General features: G+C 44.2%; 1 protein-coding gene across 1 annotated transcript in view; it reads right to left on the reverse strand.

Moving 5' to 3' along the window:
- The window catches only part of LOC115459371 (ubinuclein-2-like), a gene marked incomplete at both ends in the record, with an annotated part of 65,577 nt that extends 39,553 nt beyond the window's left edge, over positions 1-26,024 (reverse strand). The window contains 2 exons of the mRNA XM_030189206.1: positions 19,842-20,319; positions 25,915-26,024. Of these exons, the coding sequence (XP_030045066.1) occupies positions 19,842-20,319; positions 25,915-26,024 (588 nt within the window). The remainder of the gene's footprint in view (positions 1-19,841; positions 20,320-25,914) is intronic.
- Positions 26,025-26,226: the final 202 nt, after the last annotated feature.

A 26,226-nucleotide genomic window follows, 5' to 3' on the forward strand; every position in this document is an offset into this window, starting at 1 on the left:
CTAAGGATTTATTAAACAAATCTTAAGAGGACCGCCAGAACCTCTCTGAGCTCTCTCAATATCCTGGGGTGGATCCCATCCGGTCCCATGGCTTTGTCCACCTTTAGTTTTTTCTAGTTGTTGATACACACTCTCTTCCGGAACCGTGCTATATCCACTCCATTCTCAAATGAACTTTTGCCAGTCCATCGTGGTCCTTCTCCCGGATTTTCTCAGTAAAAACAGAACAAAAGTATCTATTTAGCAAATTTGCCTTTTCTTCATCATTATCTACATAGCGGTTTGCAGTATCTTTTAGTCTCACAATTCCCTTTTTAGTAGATGATGGCAAAGAAAGACCTGCACGGTCCATCCAGTCTGCCCAACAAGATAACTCATATGTGCTACTTTTTGTGTATGCCTGACCTTGATTAGTATCTGCCATTGTCACAGCACAGATCGTATAAGTCTGCCCAGCACTAGTCCCGCCCCCCACCAAGCATGATGCTGTGTTCGTATGTCCAAGTCCACAACCCAATTGCTTCCTGACACAGGAGGAACAACCCCCATGCCCCCCTGCTTGTTGATATAGTACTTTACAAACTGGTTGTCTGTCTGGAGGAGAATAATTCTGTACATCAGCCGATCTCTGAAAGCCTTTAGAGTATTCTACATTGCCTGTAGGTCCAGGGAGCTTATATACAACTGACTCTCCTGAGAGGACCACTAATCTTGAGCTCTCCACCCTAGGTTGGATGCATCTCTCAATAACATCTTGAAATTTGAAATGGAAGTCCCTGTGTCAAATTGGGCTGCATACTCCACAACAAGAGAGAGTCCTGCAGTGCAGGAGTGACATTAACATCTGCTAGGTTCCCAGTGGCTTGTAACCATTGGGAAGTTAGGACCCACTGAGCTGGTCTCAAAATAAGATCCGCCATGGGTGTCACATGGATAGTAGAGACCATGTGGCCCAACAATTTCAACATCTGCTAAGCTGTGACCTGCTGGCTTTGGTGGACCTGCAGCATAATGTGGACTAGAGCATCTGCAAACTGATCTATGAAGAAGGTCCAGGCCTGACCCGAACCTAGAAAGGATCCTATGAATTCCAGTCTCAGAAAAGGAAACAGATGGGATTTTTAGTAGCTGATAACAAGCCCTAGTAGCTCCAGCAACTGAATAGTGTCTGGACATGGATTCTTGAGCTCCTTCCTTTGATGAGCACTTTACCAGCCAATCACCCAGGAAGAAAAACATGAACTTCCAGTCTGTGTAGGGATGCTGAAATTACTGCAAGACATTTTATAAAAAGCCGGGAGCTGACAAGACCAAAAGACAGATACTTCCTGTGGCTGGAATGTATCTGAATATGGGTATGAGCATAGCCAGTCTTGTCCCTAAATCATAGGGATTAAGGTGTCTTGGGAAACCATCCTGAGCTTTTCTTTGGCCAGAAACTTATTTAGGGGCCTTAAGCTTAGGGTGTGACAGAATCCTCTTGTTTTCTTGGGGACAAGGAAGTACTTTGTCGTAAAATCCCTTTTCTTTTTCCCTGAAGTAGAACAGGCTCAAACCGCACACCCTGAAAAAGGGAGAGAGCTCCCAGAGAAGCAATTCCTGGTGCTGGGAGCTCAACTTTGATGCTCTTGGGGGGCAGTTTGGAGGATGTCTTTGCCAATGAAAGGGGTAAGCCATATAGACTATTTTGAAACCTCAGTGGTCTGAGATACCAGAAATCACCGGTTCCTGGAAAAAGGTTAGCCTCCCCTCCTACCAGCAAGTCATCTGGAACAATTTCTTTTACTATGGCTATGCTCTCCTGGAGCCAGTCAAAAGCTCATCCTTTGTTTTGACTTTGAGCTAGGTGGATTTTCCTTCTGCCTTAGGCAGGAACAAGACCATTTGGGGAGGGTGGGAAAGAGGGCCCCTAAACGTTTGAGAGCAGTAGGGTCTCTCTTGTCCTGTGTCCAAGTACCCTCCTGAAAGAAAAGAATTCACAGCAGGAGTGGGCCGGAAAAGTGATTTCATGGTATTACTGTGCTTCTTGATGAGGCTGACAACCTCTTCCACCTTGTCATCAAAAAGATTACTACCCTGGCAGGGGACATCTGCTAGTTTCTCCAGAAGCATGCAGCCGAGTGAATATCCAATACCCATAGTAGAGGGCCCTGGATCCCACATCTAAAAGCATCACAGGTTGCCCAAGCCATGTGCTTTTGGCACTCCCTCTGCTTAACTACTAACTGGCGGAGCTCTGCAGCCTTCTGACATGGTAGAGTGTCTGCAAATTCAGCCACACTGCTTACCAAGGACTTCAAGTGTATGCTCATAAAGAGCTGGTACAAATATGCAAGAGGACAGCATAGCATCCCTCCCTGGGGGGAACCAAGGAGTGAGATTTGGAGCTCCTGGCTCTTTTCAGAGCAGTTTCAACGACTAAACAATAATGGCGTGGAAGCTGGAGCGTCTCAATCTGGGAACCTTTTAGACTCTACAGAGTCAGCCTTCTTATGAATAGACTATACAGAGGTATCCCACTGCTTCATCTGTACCATCTTAAGGATATGTGAGCAGGAACTGTCATAGCTCCTTTAGGAGGGGTATCAAAGCCAAGGTTGTCCAAATTCTGCCCCGGGCTCATCTTCAACTTCCAACTTAATTAGAATGGTCTGAGCCATCTCCTTAACACATCTGGTAAAAGAGAACTCCTCAGGGGGAGACATTTTCCTTTCATGAGGGCAGAGATCTTAAGGAAAGGTACAAAGATCCTTCATCCAAGAGAACCTAGGGTGCCAGTTGATTTCTACCACAAGCTAAAAATGCTACACGGCTTAGTAAAAGACCCCCTAAATGTCCTATGTAAAATGGGGCTAAATATCTTAAGGCCCAATATTCAGCCCGTGACAATAAGCAGCTGATAAGCTGTTTCCAGTCACAGGCTGAATTAACTCTGGATATTAAATGCTGGTGTCCAGTTAACTTGGTGCATCAAGTTAACTTATAAATTTATGCAGTTACTTATCAAATTAGCAGACTGAAAATCACTGCTGAACAGCTAAGCTGATGCGCTCCCCCTGGCCCACACCTAACCTATCCAGTTAGGGGAGGCCAGTTCGTGGATATATTCAGTAGCACTAACCAATTAAGTGCCTCTGAATATTGGATGTCGGCTCACTTTGCGGGTTTAACGGGCAGAATACTTCAAGTCACTGATTTCCTAGCTAAAGCAGCTGACTACAAAGACATCTTCCAAGTGAGATGTTTGAGAGATGTGAATTCTATGGGCTCAGATGAAAGGCTCATGAAAGAAGCAAGGATAACACAGAAGTTGAAGTTCCATGGCATAGGAAGCTTCCGTAATATGAAGAAGCTCCCTCAAGAATCTGGAAATGAATGGACAGAAATCTGTCTATAGAAACATGATATGATGAGAGCATGCTAAGATATACTTTGATGGAAGATTCTTACAGTTCAAGGTAACAGAAATGATAAAGGTAGTATAGTATGGTGTTTAGAGAACACCAAACAGCTTTGTAACCATTTGTGAAACACCAGATGATTCTTTTTTCTAATTAAATGTGCTTTGTTTCTATTGGAAGGGTTCTTGCTGCCACCAAGATTTGAATATGCATTGATAGCAGAAGTTAAAAACTGTTCAAATTCTATATCATTAGAGCTACAAATCTGAGGCTTGCATGCAAATGGAATTTCCTGTTCTGTAGTCTACTCAGGAGGAAGAACAGAGTCTTTCAGAAAAAGGAAACAGTTTTAACAAGGTCAGTATCATGCAACGAATAACTGTATTGGCTATTCTAAAACCTATACAAGGTTTTTGGCTATTAGAAGGATTGAAAAATAAGCATGGTGGAGTGGCCAAGTCTACATTAAGATCACTGCATCCCTTACCAGCCAATTTGGGAGCAGGTGCGCTGAATAACTGAGAGGCAGCTTTGCATTTGCAACGCTGACAATGGTCTATTTGAGCAAGTGCCTCAGGACCAGAAAATATCCTACAAGGTATGATAGTCCAGAGATCACTTACTTACACAACTGAAGAGTGGCAGGAGAGAGCTTCAACAACTCCACTAACTGGTAAGTAAGGTCAGTGTTAGGTGGACTTCTTATAGTCTGTGTCCTGAAAATGGCAAAGACAGATCTGGAAAAAGTATGCGTATTTTATTTATACCACATTTATATGATATATCATCAGTGCGGGTGCTGTATAATGCAGTGTGACAGAAGATACCTTAAAGTTGATTTAGCAAGTAAAATATTGTTAGTTAATAGCACTGTTGTATTGTTGGTTTAATAATGAACTGATAATGAATATGATGTTTGGGCAGACTGAATGGGCCATATAGGTCTTTTATTTTGCTATCATCTACTATGTTACTATGTTCTGAGCTTGTCTGCTATCTGGTTCTAACAACTGCCCAGCACACAAGTGACCTACATTTTTAAGTGATGAGAAATCCATAAGTTCCAAATTCATGCTGCTTCCCAGAACAGGTGAAGGAAATCTGCACCTCCTTGTTTGTTGACATAAACAATTTGATTGGTGGTCTGTAACAAATTAATTCTCTAAGTATTATACATCTTCAGATCAGTGTCACGGTTGTGCCCAGGTCCCTGGCTCGCAGTCACCTCGGTCCCCAGGGTTTAGACCTGGGGAATGCTGCGAATTGATGGTTTACCGGTTCCCATGTTCCAGAAGATATGCTGGTCTGGTCCGGATCTTCCAGCTCTCCAGATGTTTTGGGAGTTTTTTGGAACCAAGCAGCACCCATACCTGGTGAACTCCCTGTGTGACCTGCCTTTATTAACCACCTGGTAAGGTTCCTAGTTGCCTTGCAACAGTGTTCTTCAGAGGTGTTCCTTTGGTGTGAGTTGTTGCAGTGCCTTTATGTTTTTACTCTTTGGTGACTTTGTCTCTGCTTGGCTACTGGACTTTTCTTTTGCTTGCTGCCTGCCTAGACCCGGATTATTACTGGACTATTCTTCTGCTTGCCGCCTGCCTAGACCCGGATTGTTACTGGACTATTCTTCTGCTTGCACCTGCCTACCCGGCTTGTTCTGGACTATTCGTTTGCCTGCTGTGTCCCTGGACCCAGCGTGTTTCTAGTGTTTCCTGCTGGCTGTCTGTCTGCCTGCTGCTGTTCCTGCATTCCGGCCTTCCTGTCCTGTCCGGTAAGTCCTGCCGGCTGCCTGCAGCCCGGAGCTTAAACTCTGGGTAAAGGGTAGCTAAGTGTAGGTGAAGCCTCGCCCCGATCCACTGTGTTCCAGTTCCGGTCTGCCTTGTCTTGTGTTTGGGAGATTCTCCTGCCGCTGCCGCTCCTCGGCAGTGGTCCAAGGGCTCACAAACCTAGTTACCTACTGTGTATACATGATAGTTTGCAAGGCCATGAGCTCGGAGGAGTCACCTGGTCTTAGGGAGCTGCGGGGACAGGTTGCTCACTGCTGCAAACTTTTTGATGAATTGAGCCAATGTGTAGAGGAACTCACCAGGGAGGTGGGCCGCCAGATGGAACAATTACAAAGATTAGTGCAGGGCCAGTACCCGGGACCGGGGGCACCGCCCCTAGCAGCCTCGGGACCTGCTATGGTTCCTGGCACATCAGGTATCCGTCTTAAGTCACCCCCAAGATATGACAGCAACCCCAAAGACTGTAGAGGTTTTTTCAACCAGTGTGAAATAATCTTTGAGCTCCAGTCCCAAGATTTTCCCTCGGAGAGAACTCGAATAGCTTACATTATGTCTCTGTTGTCTGGTCAAGCATTGACGTGGGCGTCCCCTCTGTGGGAGAAGGACGATCCGGTGCTTCATGATCTCCAGGGGTTTTTGGAGCAATTTAGACAAGTTTTTGAAGAACCAGGGAAGGTTACTTCCGCTACTGCTGCACTCTTGAGTCTCAAGCAAGGTACACAGACCCTGGGGGACTATGCGATCCGGTTCCGCACCTTGGCTTCTGAGTTAGCTTGGAACAATGAGAGTCTAATCGCAACCTTTTGGCAGGGATTGGCACCGCAGATTAAAGATGAGCTGGCTGGACGTGAACTGCCCACCAAGTTGGATGAGCCAATCAAGATCTGTACTATGATTCATATTTGTTTCCAGGAGCATGGCCGAGAACGGCATTCCATAGAGAAGATAGGCATTAAGACCACTAGCCCTCCAGTGTTACCACAGACTCCTCGTCCGCGGGAGGTACCCCCTCAACCACCAGCGGAACCCATGCAATTAGGCCATACCCTGCTCACGATTCAAGAGAAACAGAGACGTCGGACCCTTAACCTCTGCCTGTATTGTGGTGAGATGGGACACTACGCGGTCAATTGTCCACAGAAACCCGGATCCTTGGGGCCAGGTCTGACTGCAGGCAGTCATAAGCCAATCTTCTAACCTTCTGCTTACCCAGTTTTTAATGCAAGCAGTGCTCGACCTAGGTCACTGGCAAGAGCATACTGAGGTCTTCCTGGACTCCGGGGCGGGTGGAAGCTTTATAACCGCGTCTCTGGTCCAGCAGCTTAACATTCCAACACAAGAACTACCGAAGACCATCCCGCTCTTTTCAGTGTATGGGAGTATTCAAGGCTATGTAAACACTCAAACCATTCCTGTGAGCTTACAGATTGGCGATCACTGGGAGGACATCTCTCTCTATGTCCTTTCCTCAGCGATGCAGCCCATTGTGTTGGGTCTTCCCTGGCTACAGAGACACAATCCGGTCCTGGACTGGGGAAAGGGTGAGATCGTGGACTGGGGCGAGTCGTGTCGGAAACTCTGTTTCATCCCTGACACCGATAGTGTGGTCGGCGAACAGTTGGACCAGGATTCAGATGCATGGACGGATATTAGTGACTCTCAGGACTCTAAGACTTTTGCAAGGGGGATGACCTGTGCATGTGCCTTACCCCTGATCAGCCAGTGCCAAGTGGGGGTAACAGGCCTAGGTCTCAGGATCCGGCCAACAGGACTTCTGAAACGCCTCCTTGGGGCCAGGGGTCCCGCACTTTACGTAAGAAGTCGACCCCAGGACCTAAGCTTCAGGACAATCCGGAGCGCCAGAGATCTAAGAATCAAAAGGCTAGTTCGCAGCAAACCATGGCCCGTAGCTCCACTCCAGCGCCAGGCACTCAACCCCGCTTGGTAAACAAAAACCATTCTCGTTCCTAACCGGCCAGCTCCCGGCCAGCGCCTAAGGATATGGACATTGGAAAACTACCTAATCGTGCCAGCCGATTTCATCAAGAAGATCCAGGGAAACCCAGACCTCCCGAGAAGCCCGGGGAGGCCTTAAGGGAGGGTGTCACGGTTGTGTCCAGGTCCCTGGCTCGCAGTCACCTCGGTCCCCAGGGTTTAGACCTGGGGAATGCTGTGAATTGATGGTTTACCGGTTCCCATGTTCCAGAAGATATGCTGGTCTGGTCCAGATCTTCCAGCTCTCCAGATTGTTTTGGGAGTTTTTTGAAACCAAGCAGCACCCATACCTGGTGAACTCCCTAGTGACCTTTATTAACCACCTGGTAAGGTTCCTAGTTGCCTTGCAACAGTGTTCTTCAGAGGTGTTCCTTTGGTGTGAGTTGTTGCAGTGCCTTTGTGTTTTTACTCTTTGGTGACTTTGTCTCTGCTTGGCTACTGGACTTTTCTTCTGCTTGCTGCCTGCCTAGACCCGGATTGTTACTGGACTATTCTTCTGCTTGCCACCTGCCTACCCGGCTTGTTTCTGGACTATTCATTTGCCTGCTGTGTCCCTGGAACCCAGCGTGTTTCTAGTGTTTCCTGCTGGCTGTCTGTCTGCCTGCTGCTGTGTCCTGCATTCCGGCCTTCCTGTCCTGTCCGGTAAGTCCTGCCGGCTGCCTGCAGCCCGGAGCTTAACTCTGGGTAAAGGATAGCTAAGTGTAGGTGAAGCCTCGCCCCGATCCACTGTGTTCCAGTTCCGGTCTGCCTTGTCTTGTGTTTGGGTGATTCTCCTGCCGCTGCCGCTCCTCGGCAGTGGTCCAAGGGCTCACAAACCTAGTTACCTACTGTGTATACGTGACAATCAGATTATGGTATTGCCCTGAACTCCAGCTGATTGATAAGGAGCATTTATTCAGTTTATGATCAGGGGCCCTGCTATCAGGATACAATACTCTTGCATTGGTGCAAAAGTGACACCTCTGTTGCAATGGTGGACGTCAACACTTAACCAACATGGTCCACAGTGAAGATGGATGAACTGTGAAAGAATGAGGATGGGTGGGCTATTTCCACTGGAATTTCAGATTCCACTGTGGTCTTCTCATATTGAGGTGGGCAAAAGGCAACATTTTAAAATTTAACCCTGTTTCATCACAGATGTATATCTGGTCTCTTGATATGCCTTCCTTTTTAAGGAGACGCTGAAATTTCACCTTGTGATGAATTTCTCAGAGTTCGCTGACCACTTTTCTCCAGCAATGTAGAGCTGTCTTATTCTATATCTTTTCTTCCAATGATCAAGTCACTCATGAAATGGGTCACCATTGAATACCTTGAGAGTAAGATCCTTCAATGTGCAGGAAACTAGAGGCTCTAAGGGAGTACGAGAGAAAACCAAAAGAACCAAATTGAGACCCCCCCCCCCCCCCCCGCAGAAAACGGAGAACATCTGGATGAGAGGCCAGGGACTTACCTAGAATCTGACCCCTGAAGCAAGCTAAAGCTGTGACCTGCACCTTAAGCGAGGACAAAGCTAACCCCTTATTAAGCCCCCGCTGCAAAAAATCCAGAATCTGCGAAACAGAAGCGCGAAAAAGAGAAACCCCTGTGCTCTGACACCACTCCTCAAAAAATCTCCAAGTTCTGATGTAATTGAGAGAAGTGGAACGACGCCGAGACTTGAGCATAGTGGAAATCACTTCTGATGAGTAACCTCTCTTAGCCAACCGCGCCCACTCAATAGCCAAGCCAAAAGACAAAATTGACCGGGGTCAGGATGACAAACAGAAGCCTGCATCAACAACCCCGGGAAGACCGGGAATCGTAGAGGAGGCCCGACCAGCAGACCGCGAAGATCGGCGTACCAAGGCCTGCGCGGCCAGTCCGGGGCTATCAAAAATCACTCGACCCCTGTAGGCCTCTACCTTCCGGATCAGGCAACCCAACAGTGGCCACAGAGGGAATGCATAGAGAAGACCCTCCCAGCCACGGTTGAAGGAGCGCATCGAGTCCTTGCAACTTGGGGTTCCTCTGTTGACTGAAGAACTTCAGGACCTTCAAATTGGCTGCTGAGGCGAAAAGATCCAGGACTGGAAGACCCCAGTCATGTACGATTAGCTGGAATGCGTCTGAAGCTACAGCCCACCCCCCCCCCCCCGGTTTCCAGAGTAATGCGACTGAGAAAATCCGCCTGTACATTTTCCACTCCTGCCCCGTGAGCCGCTGACAGGGCTATCAGATGGAAGCCCCGTGAGCCGCTGACAGGGCTATCAGATGGGACTCTGCCCAGTCCAGGAGAAGTGCAGCTTCCTGCTGTAAGGGAAGACTTTTTGTTCCTCCTTGACAATTGACATAAGCCACTGCCGTAGCGTTGTCAGACATGATGCACACTGCCTGGCTTTCTAGCGGGGGGGGGGGGGGGGAACCCGGAGCGCTAGGTGGATTGCCCGCAGCTTCAAGAGGTTGATGGAACTGGTTGCCTCCTCTGGTGACCACAGACCCTGCACATATTGGCTCAATGAGCTCCCCAGCCTTTCAAACTGGCATCTGTCATAACCACCGTCCACTGTGGAGCATCCAGCAACATGCCTCTGGATAGATGGGATGTCCGAAGCCACCATCGTATAGCATTCCGCTTCCAAGTCGGGAGCGGTAGCTTTTTCCAAAGAGAGCCTCTCTGAGGAGACCACCTGAAGAGGAAGGATGTCTGAAGCGACCGCATGTGAGCCCTGGCCCAGGGAACCGTCTCTATCGTAGCTGCCATAGAACCTACAACTTGAAGATAGTCTTTCGCCGATGGTCGAACTGACCGGCGGAACTGGCGGACCAGGGTCTGCAACTTGAGAATCCGGGCTTCTGTCAAGAACACTCAACCCTTTAGAGTGTCGAAGCGCACCCCCAAGTAATCCAGAGACTGAGAGAAATGCAGGCAACTCTTCTGGATATTGACTATCCACCCGAGGGACTGCAGGAATTGTAGCACTCTGTCCTTGACCTGTCGACTCTCCTGAAACATCTTGGCCCGAATGAGCCAATCATCCAGATATGGATGAACAAGAACCCCCCTCTTTGCGGAGGGCTGCTGCCACCGCGACCATCACCTTGGTAAATGTCCTAGGAGCTGTTGCTAAACCAAATGGCAATGCTCGAAATTGGAAATGCTGGCCGAGAATGGCAAATTGCAAGAAGCGTTGGTGTAAGGGACGGATGGGAATATGAAGATAAGCTTCTGTCAGATCTAGAGCTGTCAGAAATTCTCCGGTTCTGACTGCTACAATAACTGACCGGAGAGTCTCCATACAAAAAGTGGATACCTTGAGAGCTCGATTGACTGCTTTGAGATCCAGAATGGGCCTGAAAGAACCTTCTTTCTTGGGAACAACAAAATATATTGAATACCGCTCCTGACCGAGTTCTGAGGAGGGCACAGGACAAATAGCCTGAAGGCTGAGAAGCCTGTCTACAGTCCCCCTTATGACTCCCACCTTGAAGCGAGCTTGTCAGGGAGACTCCAGAAAGGTGTCTGCCAAAGGACGCGTAAAACTCTAAGGCGTACCCTTCTCGAATAACCTCCAAGACCCACAGGTCGGTGGTAATCTGGGCCCACCTCTAGAAGAACTGCGCCAAACGCACTACCATGGGAACCAGAGTCTGGGCCCCGAAAACATCACTGGGAGGATCGAGAGGTGCCTGGAAGGAGGCTCCTGAGTCCTTACCTCCCCTTTGAGCGCCACAAAAGGACTGAGTCTTTTGAAAGAAATGAGAATGCTGAACCGGAGCCGACCTACCCGGCGGGAATGTCAAAAATCATGCCCTCGACCACGAGGCGACAATAAAGAGCGACCTGAAGGCTTCGGCCAGTCCTCCAGGAGTCTAGGGACTTTAGACTCTCCCAGACTATGAACCAATTTATCCAAATCCTCACCAAGAGAGAGCCCCTAAAGAAAAATTTACTGAGTTTAGAATTAGAAGCTGCATCTGCTGACCAACCTTTCAGTCACAGAGACCTCCTAGCAGCCACTCCTAAAGCCATAGACTTAGAAAATGTTCTCAATAAGTTGTACAAAGTATCCGCTAAGAAGGCCGAGCCCATCTCTAGCTTTGCCACTTCAGCATCAATAGAGGACAAATCACCCGAAGGTCGGTCTAGGACCTTTTCGGACCACCGAAAGCACGCCCTAGCCACCAGAGAACCACAAATGGCAGCCCACACCACCAAAGCAGAGACATCAAAACTACTCTTGAGTAAAGACTCTAGCCAACGATCCTGTAAGTCTTTAAGAGCCGAACCTCTATCCACCGGCACCACATTGCGTTTTGTGACTGCGGAGACCACAGCATCAACCACCGGAGGCTTTAAAAGGGTCCTGTCAGGTTCAGGAACTGGATAAAGGCGGACCATAGATTTTTGCAGGTCTGAAGGCTGAGTCCGGAGCATCCCACTGAGCCTGAATGACGTCCCAGATATCTTGATGCATGGGAAACATCTTTCCTGGCTTGAGAACTCCCTTCAACAGGAGATCCACCTTACGAGGCTGTGGAGGGGCAAGCAGCACTTGACGGTTTCTGCCGCCATAAACAAAGCACAAGAGGTGCTAACACAGAAGGGAATAAAATCAAGGGAGACTCACCCCACCACCGGTTAGGTCCACAGCAGACACTACCAGGAGGAACAAACACTACGGTCCAGTGCCCCAACACCCAGTCAGATAGAGTTCGGGTCTGGAATTGTGCTGCAGTTTTTGTTTTTTTGCTGTGAGAAAAGCAAAGCCAGAACGACAAAGCAAAGCACAGCACAGAGAGGTAGCAGTGGGAGTAGAGAAAATGAGGGTAAGGCAGGGACTTGAGAACCAGGTATGCCTTTAAAGTGGGCACCTTCAGCCACACACCCCAAGCTCAACTGGGCAGTCCAGAAGTCCACTCCTCAACAACAGAATCCAAGAACTGTTAAGATCCGTCCAACACCTGCTGGAGATAGAGATAAACTAAACAGGGAAGGACCTGGGCACTCTGGGTCACTGACTTCTTTCAGTGATCTCTATCTCCACCTGCTGGTAGATGGATACCACCCACCAGTTCCTGGATTCATCTGTTGCTGAAGTTAAGGAAATATTATTTTGCTCTGAACTGTGGTAAAAATTCATTCATAAATATAGATATGCAGCCTGTGGAAACACTTAATCTAGAAGAATATTGTTCATTTCCTGTGTGAAGAATTTCTTCTTGCCTTCTTCATCAAACATCTTTGCAGCCTGGAAAAGATGACAGTCAACAGTGCGCATCACTTCCATCAGGTTCTCCAGTGTGACTATCTGCACCCTTTTCCTTTGTTTTTTTTTGGGGGGGGGTTCCATTTGTGTTAAATTATTCACCTTTTCCAAATCTGAGCTTGAGACAAGTTACAAGCAAATAAATAAGTTATTTCCCTGTCAATGCAGACTTACAATCTAAATTGGACCTGAAGAAATGGAAGGTGACTTGCCAAGGTCACAAGGAGCATCAATGGGAGAAGCTAGAATATGAACCCTAGCTTCCCTGTTGTTCTAACCACTATGGGTCTACATATACATTAATAATCTAAATTTTGTCAGCTTAGCTGACTGAAAACATTAGCTATGTTGGAATGTTCTTTGGAGATTGGATATGCTATAGTTTTCTCTGCCAACAATAAATGTTCTTTGTCCTTTTATTTTTTATTGTTATACTATTCACAGTAATTTTATGAATTATTTTGGAACACTGCAATGCTTACCAGTCACTCGCTGCTAGGATATTCAATTTTTGTAGGTCTGGAGAGAGTTGGACAATAGGCAACAGCCCTAGTTTTACCAAATATTGAACGACATATTTATGCATGCAGTAGAGTAAGAATACATTTCTTCATTTCAAAATTAGATTGAGCTGATCACCCTGACAGCCTCTCCCGTATCCTCCCCACTGAATAAACAGGATGCATCTGAGGAAGCAGAGAAACAGCGAACAAGATGCCTTACAATAATTTCCTCCCTAAGAAATTATCTGTACTTACCCCACGTTTTAAGTATGAATCTATGTACTATCGCCACTAGAAATATTTCCATATGTCTACTGCACAGAACTGGTTAAGAACATTTTTAGTGGGCAGCTTCTTTCTGAAGAGTGTGTGTGTGTGTGTGTGTGTGTGTGTGTGTGTGTGAGTGTGAGAGTAAGAAAGTGTGAGTGTGTGTGTGAAAAAGTGTGAGTGTGAGAGGTCAGTAGTTGTAAGGCAACATATCGCATCGATGTTCTGAACTGGGCAAATTCCCCTACTACTTACATAAATAATTAAAAAAAAAAAAAAAAAAAAAAACTTACCCAACAGTACAGCATTGTATTTAGACTGTTATTTTCTAATGTTAGAATGTATGGAAGAACCTGCTTCATTTCTGAACTTTAACAACAAAATATGGAAAAAACACACTGCAATTATAAAAGACCTTATGAGCTACCTAAAAAAAAAAAATAAACCTGGCTTACTAGCTCAAAATTATAGGAAAAAGTAGCATCACTGACCTATGCCAGTGATGTCCAACACGAAGGTACCCTTATCTTTAGGATATTACTGGTTACAAATCTTCCTTTCTTTCTAGGTTGTCTTCAGTAGCCACCAGCTACACAAGACCTGTTTATAACCAATTTTAATACTTTACTTAATAACTCATAACCCACCTCAGATATCATTCTAAGATGTTTAATGTTTATTTGTACTATATTCATCTTCTGTACCTTTCTTCTCTGATCAGCTCAAGTTCTTCCATATCCCTATTACACCTATGCCCTCAAGATGCCAAAACAGATACCTAGAGGCATATATTCAAAGGACTTAGACTTACAAAGTTACATATGAGGCGTATTTTCAAAGAACATAGACTTACAAAGTTACATAGTAACCTATGGAACTTTGTAAGTCTAAATGCTTTGAAAATGAGCCCCCTAGTCTACTACAGAACTATATGTGCCTACACAATTTGAAATTTCTACAATGGGACCACTATTTCATTTCTTCTCTGTTTCCCACCAACTGTTTCTACTTTTTATTTATAAAAATACAAAAAAAGCACAAACAGGCCTTCAGGACTGGAACAATCAAGAGATCTTCAATTCAAACTCCTGTCATAAGCCGTGTTTCAGCGTACAAACGCCTGCATAAGGGCTCAATTGGAGTAAAATTACTCAAAATAGTGACAATAGTACTTGTCTTCAAAAAGAACAGCGAGATTCCAGTCAGACAACACTTGAGAATGCATCTGAGAATTTAGTAGTGAACGGCACAACTCTATTCTCAGAGGACAACAAAAGGTCTACTTTCCATAAAATCCATAAAATATTTCAGAGACATGTATATGAATTTGCTCTAAGAACAAAGTTAGCTCTCATACTTCATTTAACCGTACCTAATTGTGCTACGTGAGAACCAGCACTGTGCATTCCTGTTTTATGGTATTCATCTTCAAGACCCTAGTGTGTTTTATGGTAACTGGTTGCTGTGGTTATCACAGCAAGAAAAATAGCCAAAGCAATGTTTCAAAGTAAATTAAAGAACAAACTGAACACTCGCCCAAGATTTAAAAATACAAAGAAAACCCATGTTTGTAGTATTGCATATGCTTACTAGCACAGCTTAAACAAGATAAAACCAATTATATGCACACATGAACTGCTCCTAAGAGTTTGGCAGTACAATACCAAATTAAGTGGAAGTCATAGCATGACCCATATAAGGGTAAGGGTATTTGATATATTGCCTCTCTGTAGAAACTAAAATTCAAGAAAACAGTTCTCCATGAGATACAATTTTAGCAAAGTGTTCAGAACAAGAAAATATTTCAAGGTCAATGGACAGAGGGCAAATTACAATTTTGAAGTCTGCAAATTCCTTGCTTTTTTGACTTTTTATTTTGCTTTAAGTTCAGTATTGTGCATAAATTCGAACAGATGCCAATCAGGCTATCTTCTCTAAAGTTTAAGGAACAAATGAACTACCACGTAGGTCCCTATTAACTAGACTGCAGTAAGGTTTTGTAGTTACTGTACTTATTAGCCCTCTCCTCAAGTCACTTCACTAGCTCCCTATCCGTTTCCGCATACAGTTCAAACTCCTCTTATTGACCTATAAGTGCATTCACTCTGCAGCTCCTCAGTACCTCTCCACTCTCATCTCTCCCTACATTCCTCCCCAGAAACTCTGTTCACTGGGTAAATCTCTCTTATCTGCACCCTTCTCCTTCACTGCTAACTCCAGACTCTGTTCCTTTTATCTTGCTGCACCACATGCCTGAAATAGACTTCCTGAGCCGGTACGTCAAGGTCCATCTCTCGCCATCTTCAAATCTAAGCTAAAAGCCCACCTTTTTGATGCTGCTTTTAACTCCTAACCCTTATTTTATCATCCTCACTTTAATATTCCCTTATCTCTTGTTTGTCTTGCATGTCTGTCCTAATTAGATTGTAAGCTCTGTCGAGCAGGGACTGTCTCTTCATGTTCAAGTGTACAGCGCTGCGTACGTCTAGTAGCCCTATAGAAATGATAAGTAGTAGCAATTACCAATATTAATGTGTGGTAACAGCAGAACCTCTGTGTTAAGTGTTATGGCACTAACAGTAATTTTGGGAGATCTGCCATGTCACTAGCACAGAGAAAAAGTGGTCACTGCAAATTCAATACGCAGTAGTTAACATGCAATGCAGTTAGCTACATCTTTCGAGGTGTATCAACTGATCTATATTATCTATCATACTAACAGTAACACAGAGTCTCTACCCATTCCAAGCCCCCAATTGACTCTTTCTAAAGAAGCTATTTAATGTGGTGATTAGCACAACCTTATTCCCACATTAAACAACTAATGCAGCTACATACATCCTAAAGTTTTTCTGGAACTGGTTTCCGAGCAATGAAATCAGTCCCCTTCTGCTTGGCCATCAGGGAGGTATATCTTTTGAAATTAAAATAAATCAAGCAGAATTTATTATGTTTATTAGTTTCCATGAACTTTGTTACTGATTTACAGGACTTTTTTATCCACAAAGTTAAAATGATATATCAGAATTGATATATCATCCAAATTTCCTGGATTCAAGTAACAAAGTATTTTCTAACTCAATAGTTGTAGTGTGCTGGGAGGAATAATTATGAAGAAATGTAATAGTGATTGGAAATAAGAAAGGGATAATAAAGAATGGGAAGGAAGGGTGAGGGAAGAGAGGAGGAAGATGGAGAAAGTATTTCAAGAGAGAGCTGCAGAGGAATAGGAAAAGGAGCAGGAATAAAAAGCAAGGAAGAAAAAGACGAGTGTGTGGGGGGGGGGGGAGGGTACAGGGTTAGGAAATCAGAATCAGGAGGTAGGATTCATTCTCGTACTCACACCCTCCTCCATCATCCTCTTTTTAATTCACACACGCTAACAACCCTCCCCCAATCTCCTCCTTCTCTTTCTCACTGTCTCCCACTAATCCCTCAAATGTTGAGGTTTGAAAAATAGGGGATGTCATAGTGCTGTATGTTTGAAACTCTGACTCCCTGTCTGCAGAGGAGGGCATGGCTTGAGGTACTATACTGCTGCTGTCATCAACCTACTGCTAGGCTGGTGTCAGTGTGGTGTGGAAAAGGGGAAACTCAAGGGTACTACCACCACCACCATTTACAGCTTGACCCTGCTCTTGGTCTCCATCAGTGACTACAGAAAATAGGGACTTGGGTAGACAAGCCTAGACTATTTGACTCTTCCCACAGCACCACAGGATTTCTCAATGAATAAACTGGGAAACCCTACTGTTGTCATCCCAACAGTGCCCAAAACATAAAAGGTGAAAATGAGTACCATTAGATCTAAAAGAAAATCCTTCAGAAAACGGAAGAAGGAACCGACTGAAAATAAAAGAAACGACATAAGGAATGTCAAGTCAAATGCAGAGCGCTGATAAGGAAAGCTAAGAGGGACTTCGAAAAAAAGATTGCGTTGGGGCAAAAACACATTGTAAAATATTTTTTTAGGTATATTAAAAGCAGGAAGCCGGCAAAAGAATCAGTTGGACCACTAGATGACCGAGGAGTAAAAGGGGCGATCAGGGAAGACAAAACCATAGCGGAGAGATTAAATGAATTCTTTGCTTCACCGAGGAAGATTTGGGTGGGATACCAGTGCTGGAAATGGTATTTGAAGCTGATGAGTCGGAGAAACTTAATGAATTCTCTGTAAACCTGGAGGATGTAATGAGGCAGTTCTACAAACTGAAGAGTAGCAAATCTCCTGGACCAGATGGTATTCATCCCAGAGTACTGATAGAACTGAAAATGAGCTTGTGGCGATATTGTTAGAAATGTAATTTATCCTTAAAATCGAGAGTGGTACCAGAAGATTGGAGGGTGGCCAATGTAACACCGATTTTCTAAAAAGGTTTCTAAAGAGGAGATCCGGGAAATTATAGACCGGTGAGTCTGACGTCGGTACCGGGCAAAATGGTACAGACTATTATTAAGAACAAAATTACAGATCATATTCAAAAGCATGGATTAATGAGACAAAGTCAACATGGATTTAGTGAAGGGAAATCTTGCCTCACCAATCTACTACATTTCTTTGAAGGGGTGAACAAACATGTGGATAAAGGGGAGCCGGTTGATATTGTGTATCTGGATTTTCAGAAGGCGTTTGACAAAGTACCTCATGAAAGACTCCAGAGGAAATTGGAGAGTCATGGGATAGGAGGTAGTGTTCTATTGTGGATTAAAAACTGATTAAAAGATAGAAAACAGAGAGTAGGGTTAAATGGTCAGTATTCTCAATGGAGAAGGGTAGTTAGTGGGGTTCCCCAGGGGTTTGTGCTGGGACCGCTGCTTTTTAACATATTTGTAAATGACCTAGGGATGGGAGTAACTAGTGAGGTAATTAAATTGCTGATGACACAAAATTATTCAAAGTCATTAAATCACGGGAGGATTGTGAAAAATTACAAGCGGACCTTACGAAGACTGGGAGACTGGGCATCTAAATGGCAGATGACGTTTAATGTGAGCAAGTGCAAAGTGATGCATGTGGGAAAGAGGAACCTGAATTATAGCTACGTCGTGCAAGGTTCCACGTTAGGAGTCACGGACCAAGAAAGGGATCTAGGTGTCGTCGTCGATGATACGTTGAAACCTTCTGCTCATTGTGCTGCTGCAGCTAAGAAAGCAAATAGAATGTTAGGTATTATTAGGAAAGGAATGGAAAACAAAAATGAGGATGTTATAATGCCTTTGTATCGCTCCATGGTGCGACAGCACCTCGAATATTGTGTTCAATTCTGGTCGCCGCATCTCAAAAAAGATATAGAGGCATATTTTCAAAGCACTTAGCCTTCCAAAGTTCCATAGGTTTCTATGGAACTTTGGAAGGCTAAGTGCTTTGAAAATATGCTCTAATAGTGGAATTAGAAAAGGTGTAGAGAAGGGCGACGAAAATGATAAAGGGGATGGGACGACTTCCCTATGAGGAAAGGCTAAAGCGGCTAGGGCTCTTCAGCTTGGAGAAAAGGCGGCTGTGGGGAGATATGATAGAGGTCTATAAAATAATCAGTGGAGCTGAACGGGTAGATGAAGCGCCTGTTCAAGCTTTCCAAAAATACTAGGACTAGGGGGCATGCGATGAAGCTACAATGTAGTAAATTTAAAATGAATCAGAGAAAATCTTTCTTCACTCAACGTGTAATTAAACTCTGGAATTCGTTGCCAGAGACTGTGGTAAAGGCGGTTAGCTTAGCGGAGTTTAAAAAAGGTTTGGACGGCTTCCTAAAGGAAAAGTCCATAGACTGTTTTAAATGGACTTGGGGAAAATTCACTATTTCTGGGATAAGCAGTATAAAATGTTTTGTACATTTTTGGGATCTTGCCGGGTATCTGTGACCTGGATTGGCCACTGTTGGAAACAGGATGCTGGGCTCGATGGACCTTTGGTCTTTCCCAGTATGGCAATACTTATGTAAGTATACTTTTGTTTTAAAAATCCAGATCTAAAGAGATTTGAAGATAAAAATCTAATCTCAGAACTTCTAGAGGTAGTAATCCAACTTTCTGTAAAAAAAGAAGAGAGGTGTGGTAGCCGTATTAGTCCACTTTTAAAGGTAATCAATAGAAATAAAACAAAATAAAACATGGAAAAGAAAATAAGATGATACCTTTTTTATGGACAACTGTTGTCCAATAAAAAAGGTATCTTATTTTCTTTTCCATGTTTTATTTTGTTTTATTTCTATTACCTGTAAAAAAGAATAATCCTGCATGTTGATTTAGTATAGTAAATTTTAGTACTAGGAATAAAACTTCAATAAATCTGGTGCTCTACATTTTGCGATGCTATGAGTTTTTTTTTTTTTTTTTTTAATTACTGTTCATTCATGAAATTTTAATATCACAGACATCACTACATGGATTCACAGGTTACAAATCAAGCTCACTCAGAGATCAATGTTTAGTTAAACTCCCATAAACCGAAGTGGACTACTGCCCAAGATGAAATGCAATTTGGGAATTCAACCTAAATTCTCCTTAGCTTGCATACGGGTAAAATAATGTTACTACTGATGTATATGAAATAATTACTGTTTTGGTTTAGCACTTGTCAAAACATGGGCAAACAAAACACTGTCTTGGAAAGTTTCCTTTTCTTTCAGTGATACTTACAGTTCGGAGATCCGCAACACGCTGATCCAGGGATGAGGGCAAACCCTCTGGGAGTGCAGGGACCTGCTTAGGAGACAGGACCTGAGATATGCTACTTGGCTGTGTAGCACTGCCATTCTCTCCTGGCTCTGAGAGAGGACTACCATTAGAAGCATCCAACAATCGGTCAAAGTCAATATCACCTAGCATCTCCAAAGCATTTTCAGCCTCCTGAAACAACTCTCGTTCACTGGTGCTCCCAAAGATGGAAAGAACTGGATCAGGGCCAAGATTCAAGTCAGGCATGTCGTTTCCAGGGGCTGAGGGCGGCTTCTGTGAAGTAATTACAGTTACAACTGGAGGGTTTTGGATGCTTTCTTTTTTCTTCAAGGCTTCCTTTTCTTTCTGAAATTTCCTGATCATGGCTGCAAGAGACAGTGAATCCTTGTATAGCTTCTTCTTCTTCTTCTCTGATTTGTGCAAGTTAAAGGCCATCACTCTGCAAGAAAAGACTTCAGTCTATTAACATAAAATATGGTGTCCTCACAAAAGTTCTTTAAGATCTTCCAATATCTCTATTTTTTTCTTGCATGCAGGTCAATAACTGCCAAGCCATTCCCAATCTGTTTTTGACTAACATGCATTCCTGTAAATGCTATTTGGCTGAACTTGATGCTTGCCAGAGGTAGTGTGCTGCTACGTCTTCAACTTAGTGCAACAATGTAGCAATGTAGTGAGAGATTTAAATAGATAATATTTACGTAATGTAATGAACCTAGAGAATGAAGTCATTCATCCTGAATAGGTGTTTGCAGAAAACAGGAGAATCATCAGTTACACAACAGGTTGACATCAACCAACAGCGCATTCTAGCTAACCAAATTTTGTTTTCAGCTTCATTCTGATTTGGCCATGTTTTGGTTTTAGCTAAAAATGCCAGCTCATTTTTAGCTGAAACTCAACCCCTCCCCCAAACAGAACCACTGCCCATGCTCCCACCACCCCTTGGCCCTCGCTGGGCCTACCATAGGAGACTTGGTGCTCTAGTGGCCTAATTGGGCCAGGAACGATCCCCAGCTGCTCCTGCCCCTGCTGTCTCCACTGTCAAAATGGCTGCCGAGACCTTCCGTGGCAGTCATGCAAGACTATCGCTGAAGGTCTTGGCAGCCATTTTGACGGTGGATTGGCAGGAGCAACTGAGGATTGCTCCTGCCTCGGTTAGGCCACTAGATCAATGTTTCCCAACTCCAGTCCTGGAGTACCCCTTGGCAGTCAGGTTTTCAGGATACTCACAATGAAAATACATGAGAGATTTGCATATAACTGAGGCAGTGTATGCAAATCAAGTTCATGCATATTCATTGTGGATATCCTGAATATCTGACTGCCAAGGGATACTGCAGGACTAGACGGGAAAACTCCACTAGACCACCAGGGTTTAAGGTGGGGGGGGGGCTCTGTCGGGAAGGTGGGGAGGGGAGGGAGGCTGGCTCTGTTCTGTGGTAGTGCCGGGAGTAGATGCTGTTGACAGGGGCCACCTTTAAATCTAGACTGAAAGCCCACCTCTTTAACATTGCTTTTGACTCGTAACCACTTGTAACCACTCGCCTCCACCTACCCTCCTCTCTCCTTCCCATTCACATTAATTGATTTGATTACTTTATTTATTTTTTGTCTATTAGATTGTAAGCTCTTTGAGCAGGGACTGTCTTTCTTCTATGTTTGTGCAGCGCTGCGTATGCCTTGTAGCGCTATAGAAATGCTAAATAGTAGTAGTAGTAGTAGTCTCACCAGATTTGGAAGAAAACAAGCAGTTAATTTTAGCTGCGGATTTGGACAAAACCAAAAATCCTGGTTACAGTTCTGTTATTAAGCTAATATGCCTAACTCCAGCAAAGAAGGATGGACATATGCAGGACAGGAGGCGATTCATTTGTACTCAAAGAAAGTAAAGTTGCTTACCTGTAACAGGGATTTGCCATACATAGCAGAGGAATGCAGCTATGCTGTACAGTTATATCATTTGATGAAACCTCTGTGATGGAGCTCTCCTCCAGCTCAAGAGAAGCTTTTGGCTTTTCTTGAGCTTGTGTGAGAGCTTTCCTATGCCAGGTAACGTCCTCTTCCTCTGAGTCTGTTCCCTAGCTAGCACATACATGTTGAAGTCATGCTGCAGAGAAGGAGTGCAGGTAAGTGTACCTGCATTCCTCTACTATTATGGAAAATTCTCTTGCATGTATGCAACATAGCTTTTTCTGCAGACAAGCAAGATAGATGCAGGCACATTGTATGGTGATTCCCATGCTGTGTATCGCTATTAGAGCTATTAAAGCCAAAAGAATATCCTTCAAAGAATGGAAAAAGGATTCAAATGAAGAAAATAAGAAACAACATAGCAGGTTAATGCAAAGCATTGATAAAAAAAGAATAAAAGAGAATATGAAGAGAAACTTGCTGCAGAGGCAAAAAACACACAGTAATAACTTTTTCAGGTACATCATAAGCAGAAAACCTGCAAGGGAATCCGTGGGACCGTTAGACCATGAAGGAGTAAAAGAGGCACTCAGGGAGGACAAGGCTATAGCGGAGAGACTAAATGAAGTCTTTGCTTCAGTGTTCACGGAAGAAGATGTAAGAGATCAAACCTGTACCAGAAATGGCTTTCAAGGGTGATGCGGAGGAACTGAAAGAAATCTCAGTGGCCTAGTGGTTAGGGTGGTGGACTTTGGTCCTGGGGAACTGAGGAACTGAGTTCGATTCCCACTTCAGGCACAGGCAGCTCCTTGTGACTCTGGGCAAGTCACTTAACCCTCCATTGCCCCATGTAAGCCGCATTGAGCCTGCCATGAGTGGGAAAGCGCGGGGTACAAATATAACAACAAAAAAAAGCCAAACCAACAAATTGAAGAGCAGTAAATCACCTGGACCGGATGGCATGTATCCAAGGGTACTGAAAGAACTTAAACATGAAATTTCTGATCTGCTGTTAGTGATCTGTAAACTGTCATTAAAATCGTCCATAGTACCTGAAGATTGGGAGGCAGGCCAATGTAACGTCGATTTTTAAAAAGGGTTCAAGGAGTGATTCTGGAATTTACAGACCAGTAAGCCTGACATCAGTGCCAGGCAAAATAGTGGAAACTATTACAAATAATAAAATTACAGAACACATAGATAAAAATGGTGTAATGGCACAGAGCCAGCATGGATTTCGCCAAGGAAAGTCTTGCCTCACCAATATGCTTCATTTCTTTGAAGGTGTGAATAACATGGGGTTATAAAGGGGAGATGGTTGATGTAGTGTATCTTTTCAGAAAGCTTTTGACAAAATTCCCCAAGAGAGATTCCTGAGAAAATTAAAGAGTCATAGGATAGGAGGCAATGTTTGTGTCCTTGAAGAAGGGAGCTGTAGCCCTAATGAAAGACAAGGACTATTATGCATTATACAGTAAATTGAAGTTTTGGAAAAAAAATCAATTGAGAAAGAATAACTTGAGGTTATTAAACATTCTGATGACTTGTCTAATTTCAGCTACAGATATGGTTCGCAAATACTCCCTTGAAGCTTTAAAGATTCCACCAGAGGCACTACCCCTCTTGTTAGAGCCTACTATGTGTTTGGAACTGGAAGATCTGTTGGAGACCAAAGGAAATACAGCAATTATGGATTTAACAGGGTTCCTAGAAACATCAATGGAAGTTATTAAGACAAAGGATAACTTAGAGACAGATTGGAACCGTATATTATATATACTTCAGTCATTTGAATACAACTTTTTCAGGTCTCATTTGTATTTTTTCTGATTTATCAAGGTCGACGCAGAAGAGACACCAGTAGTTTCTAGTTCTTGGAGTGAATTATGTACTGAAATTTCTTTGTACTTACTAGTTTTTGAGGGTAAACCTTTTATTATTTTTGACCTAAATAGCCTCTTGAATTTGTAAATTTGAGAGTGTCCCAACTAAGGATGTAGCAACACAAAATTAACCACTGTAGGGCTGGCTGATATGTTTTACTTAGTCATATGTCTAAACTTACAGAATAGCATTTGATATTTCTTTATGTTTGTTTGATGATCCCCTCTCATTACTGTGGACTGAGAATTGTTTACTTGGTGACTTCGGTTTATTATTATTTCCTTGTGATGTAATATGGATTACTTTATTCACTTGTGTAATTGTGAATGAATTAATCATGAAAGCATAATAGCCTCCCAACAGCTTTGAGTCCCAGACCAGCACAGCACCCCCAAGTGCCCATCTCCCATTTTCAGGACCAACATTGAGGCATACTCTACTGAGGAAGAAAAACAGCACCCCACCCAGAAAGGAGCAAGGCCTACCACAAGGCCTACAGCCCCAGAACTCTAGAGCTGAGACCACTAACTCCTTGGCGTAAGTCACACCCTAGGTCGAGGGTTCAAAAAGATGGACTTAACTTTGTGTCTATATTGGAATCTACCACCAAGGTATAGCAAGACCACCAGGTGGGTCTGGGATGGCACACTCAGATACTCTGCATGTAACCGAGTGACCAAGACAAACCTGTCCCTGACCAAGAACCAGGCAAGGACTGCCCAGGCCACAGAGAGGATCCTGAACTGAAAGGATCTGCACACTCACAACTGTGCAGGGAGAACACCTATCAGGAAGCAAGTAGTAGTCCTCTGTCAAATATCAAGAGGAAAGGACTCGCCCAGCCAGGCTGCCTACAAACAGACCAGCTACGATTCAAAGCGAATGGGCTCAAAGAACTTCCTGTCTTAGTTACCATCAGGCAGAAGAGGAAACTCCTTAACTGTCCCTGCTAGGGGATTGGAACCATGCCTGACCTTGCTTAGCCTCCAAGATCAGACAAGCGCTCAAGGTAGTGTGGCCAAAGTCATACTCTGCCCCACAGAAAACAAGTGCCAGAAGGAACTGCTCCAACCTCAGTAAAAGGAGTGAGGAGGGGGGGGGGAGACGGGACAAGGGCACTAGAAACAGGAGCTTCAAATGTCAGGGCAAACCTTAAGGGAACAACTTCCAAGAGGATGAAGGTGAAATGGACCCACTCATGAGGAACTAGCTTAAGTTTCTTGTCCACTAGCTCCCCCAAGGGTCCCCAGCTGTTCCAAGGGATCTCTTACACAGCACGGTGGATGCAATGGGATTCGGTCCTCAACTTTACAGCAATACAGAAATTCTGGCACAACAGGTGTAGACCTGTCCTGGGGCTGAGCCTCTAACTCCTGGCAGTCTGGAGCCAGCAAAAAAATATCTCTTGCAACCCCACATTGAGCACAGCACTGGCCATTGTGCACACAATTGCCACAGACTGATGCAAATCCTTTCCCCTCTGAAACCAAGACTGTGGATTACCTATTGGGATCCCCCTAGGACTTCCCCCTGCCCAAAATATTCTTGTACTGGTGTTAACACTTGTGCTGAGCTGCCTTCATCTCCCACCCCCCACCCCCCATTTTTTTTCTGGAAGCAGCTTTGTTCCCCTGACAAAGTGGAATAAAGCATAAGGCCAATCAGCCAAATTTAATTGCATTTTTATTGCTGCAGGGGAGCCCAATTGGTAGTGGAGGGAGGGGGTAATAGCAACATTCCCCCTCCCCCAAACTGCCCAGGCCCTGAGGGTCCCTCTGTTACACATCTCACCAAGCTAAAGCCTTTGGGCTAGAGGTGACAAACCCTTACCACACTCCACTAGGCTAAGGACCATGGCCAAAACCAAGGGACCAACTGGATCAGTGACAAGACCTAAGGACTCCTTTATGGTCTAACGGTCTCCTGTATCCTGGAGAATTAGATCTCAACAAACGACCTGCTGCACCAGACCAGACCTACCATTTGCTGCAGATACAGAAATACTAGAGTATTCCAGGATGCACCACGCCTTATACTGGAGACATCACTGTAATAATTCAGGAATGGACACAATCATTGGACTGGTCAAGTGGGATGATAAGGAAACTGATGCAACACCTATATATGCCTTCCTTCCCTCTTTTCTACTTATAGGTGCTATACACGCTGATGAGGAAGACAGGATTATCAGTGATTTGATGAGTTATTTCCAAACACTTATTATATTATTAATTACCCTAGCTGTTTGGGGACCTTCATTTTCCGAGGCTTTTTCTCTTTCTCTGTTCCTTCTTCTTTCCGTTTTCTCTTCTTCATTGCACGTTCTTCATCTTTTAATTTGGATACCTATGAAGCATAACCCAAAACCATAGATCAATACATATCCAAAACCTATGCCTCCAAAAAGCACAAAAAACAGGCAAGGAAGCAATTCTAAATCAATTTGATCTTACAGCAGCTTTGGTACAGTGGATCACTCTCTTGCTGCTTAAATTAAGTGAAATCGATATTTTTGGTAAGGTTCTTAAATGGTTTGAGAAATTTAAAA

This window comes from Microcaecilia unicolor, unplaced genomic scaffold (assembly GCF_901765095.1).
Source record: "Microcaecilia unicolor unplaced genomic scaffold, aMicUni1.1, whole genome shotgun sequence".
Lineage (NCBI taxonomy): Eukaryota > Metazoa > Chordata > Amphibia > Gymnophiona > Siphonopidae > Microcaecilia > Microcaecilia unicolor.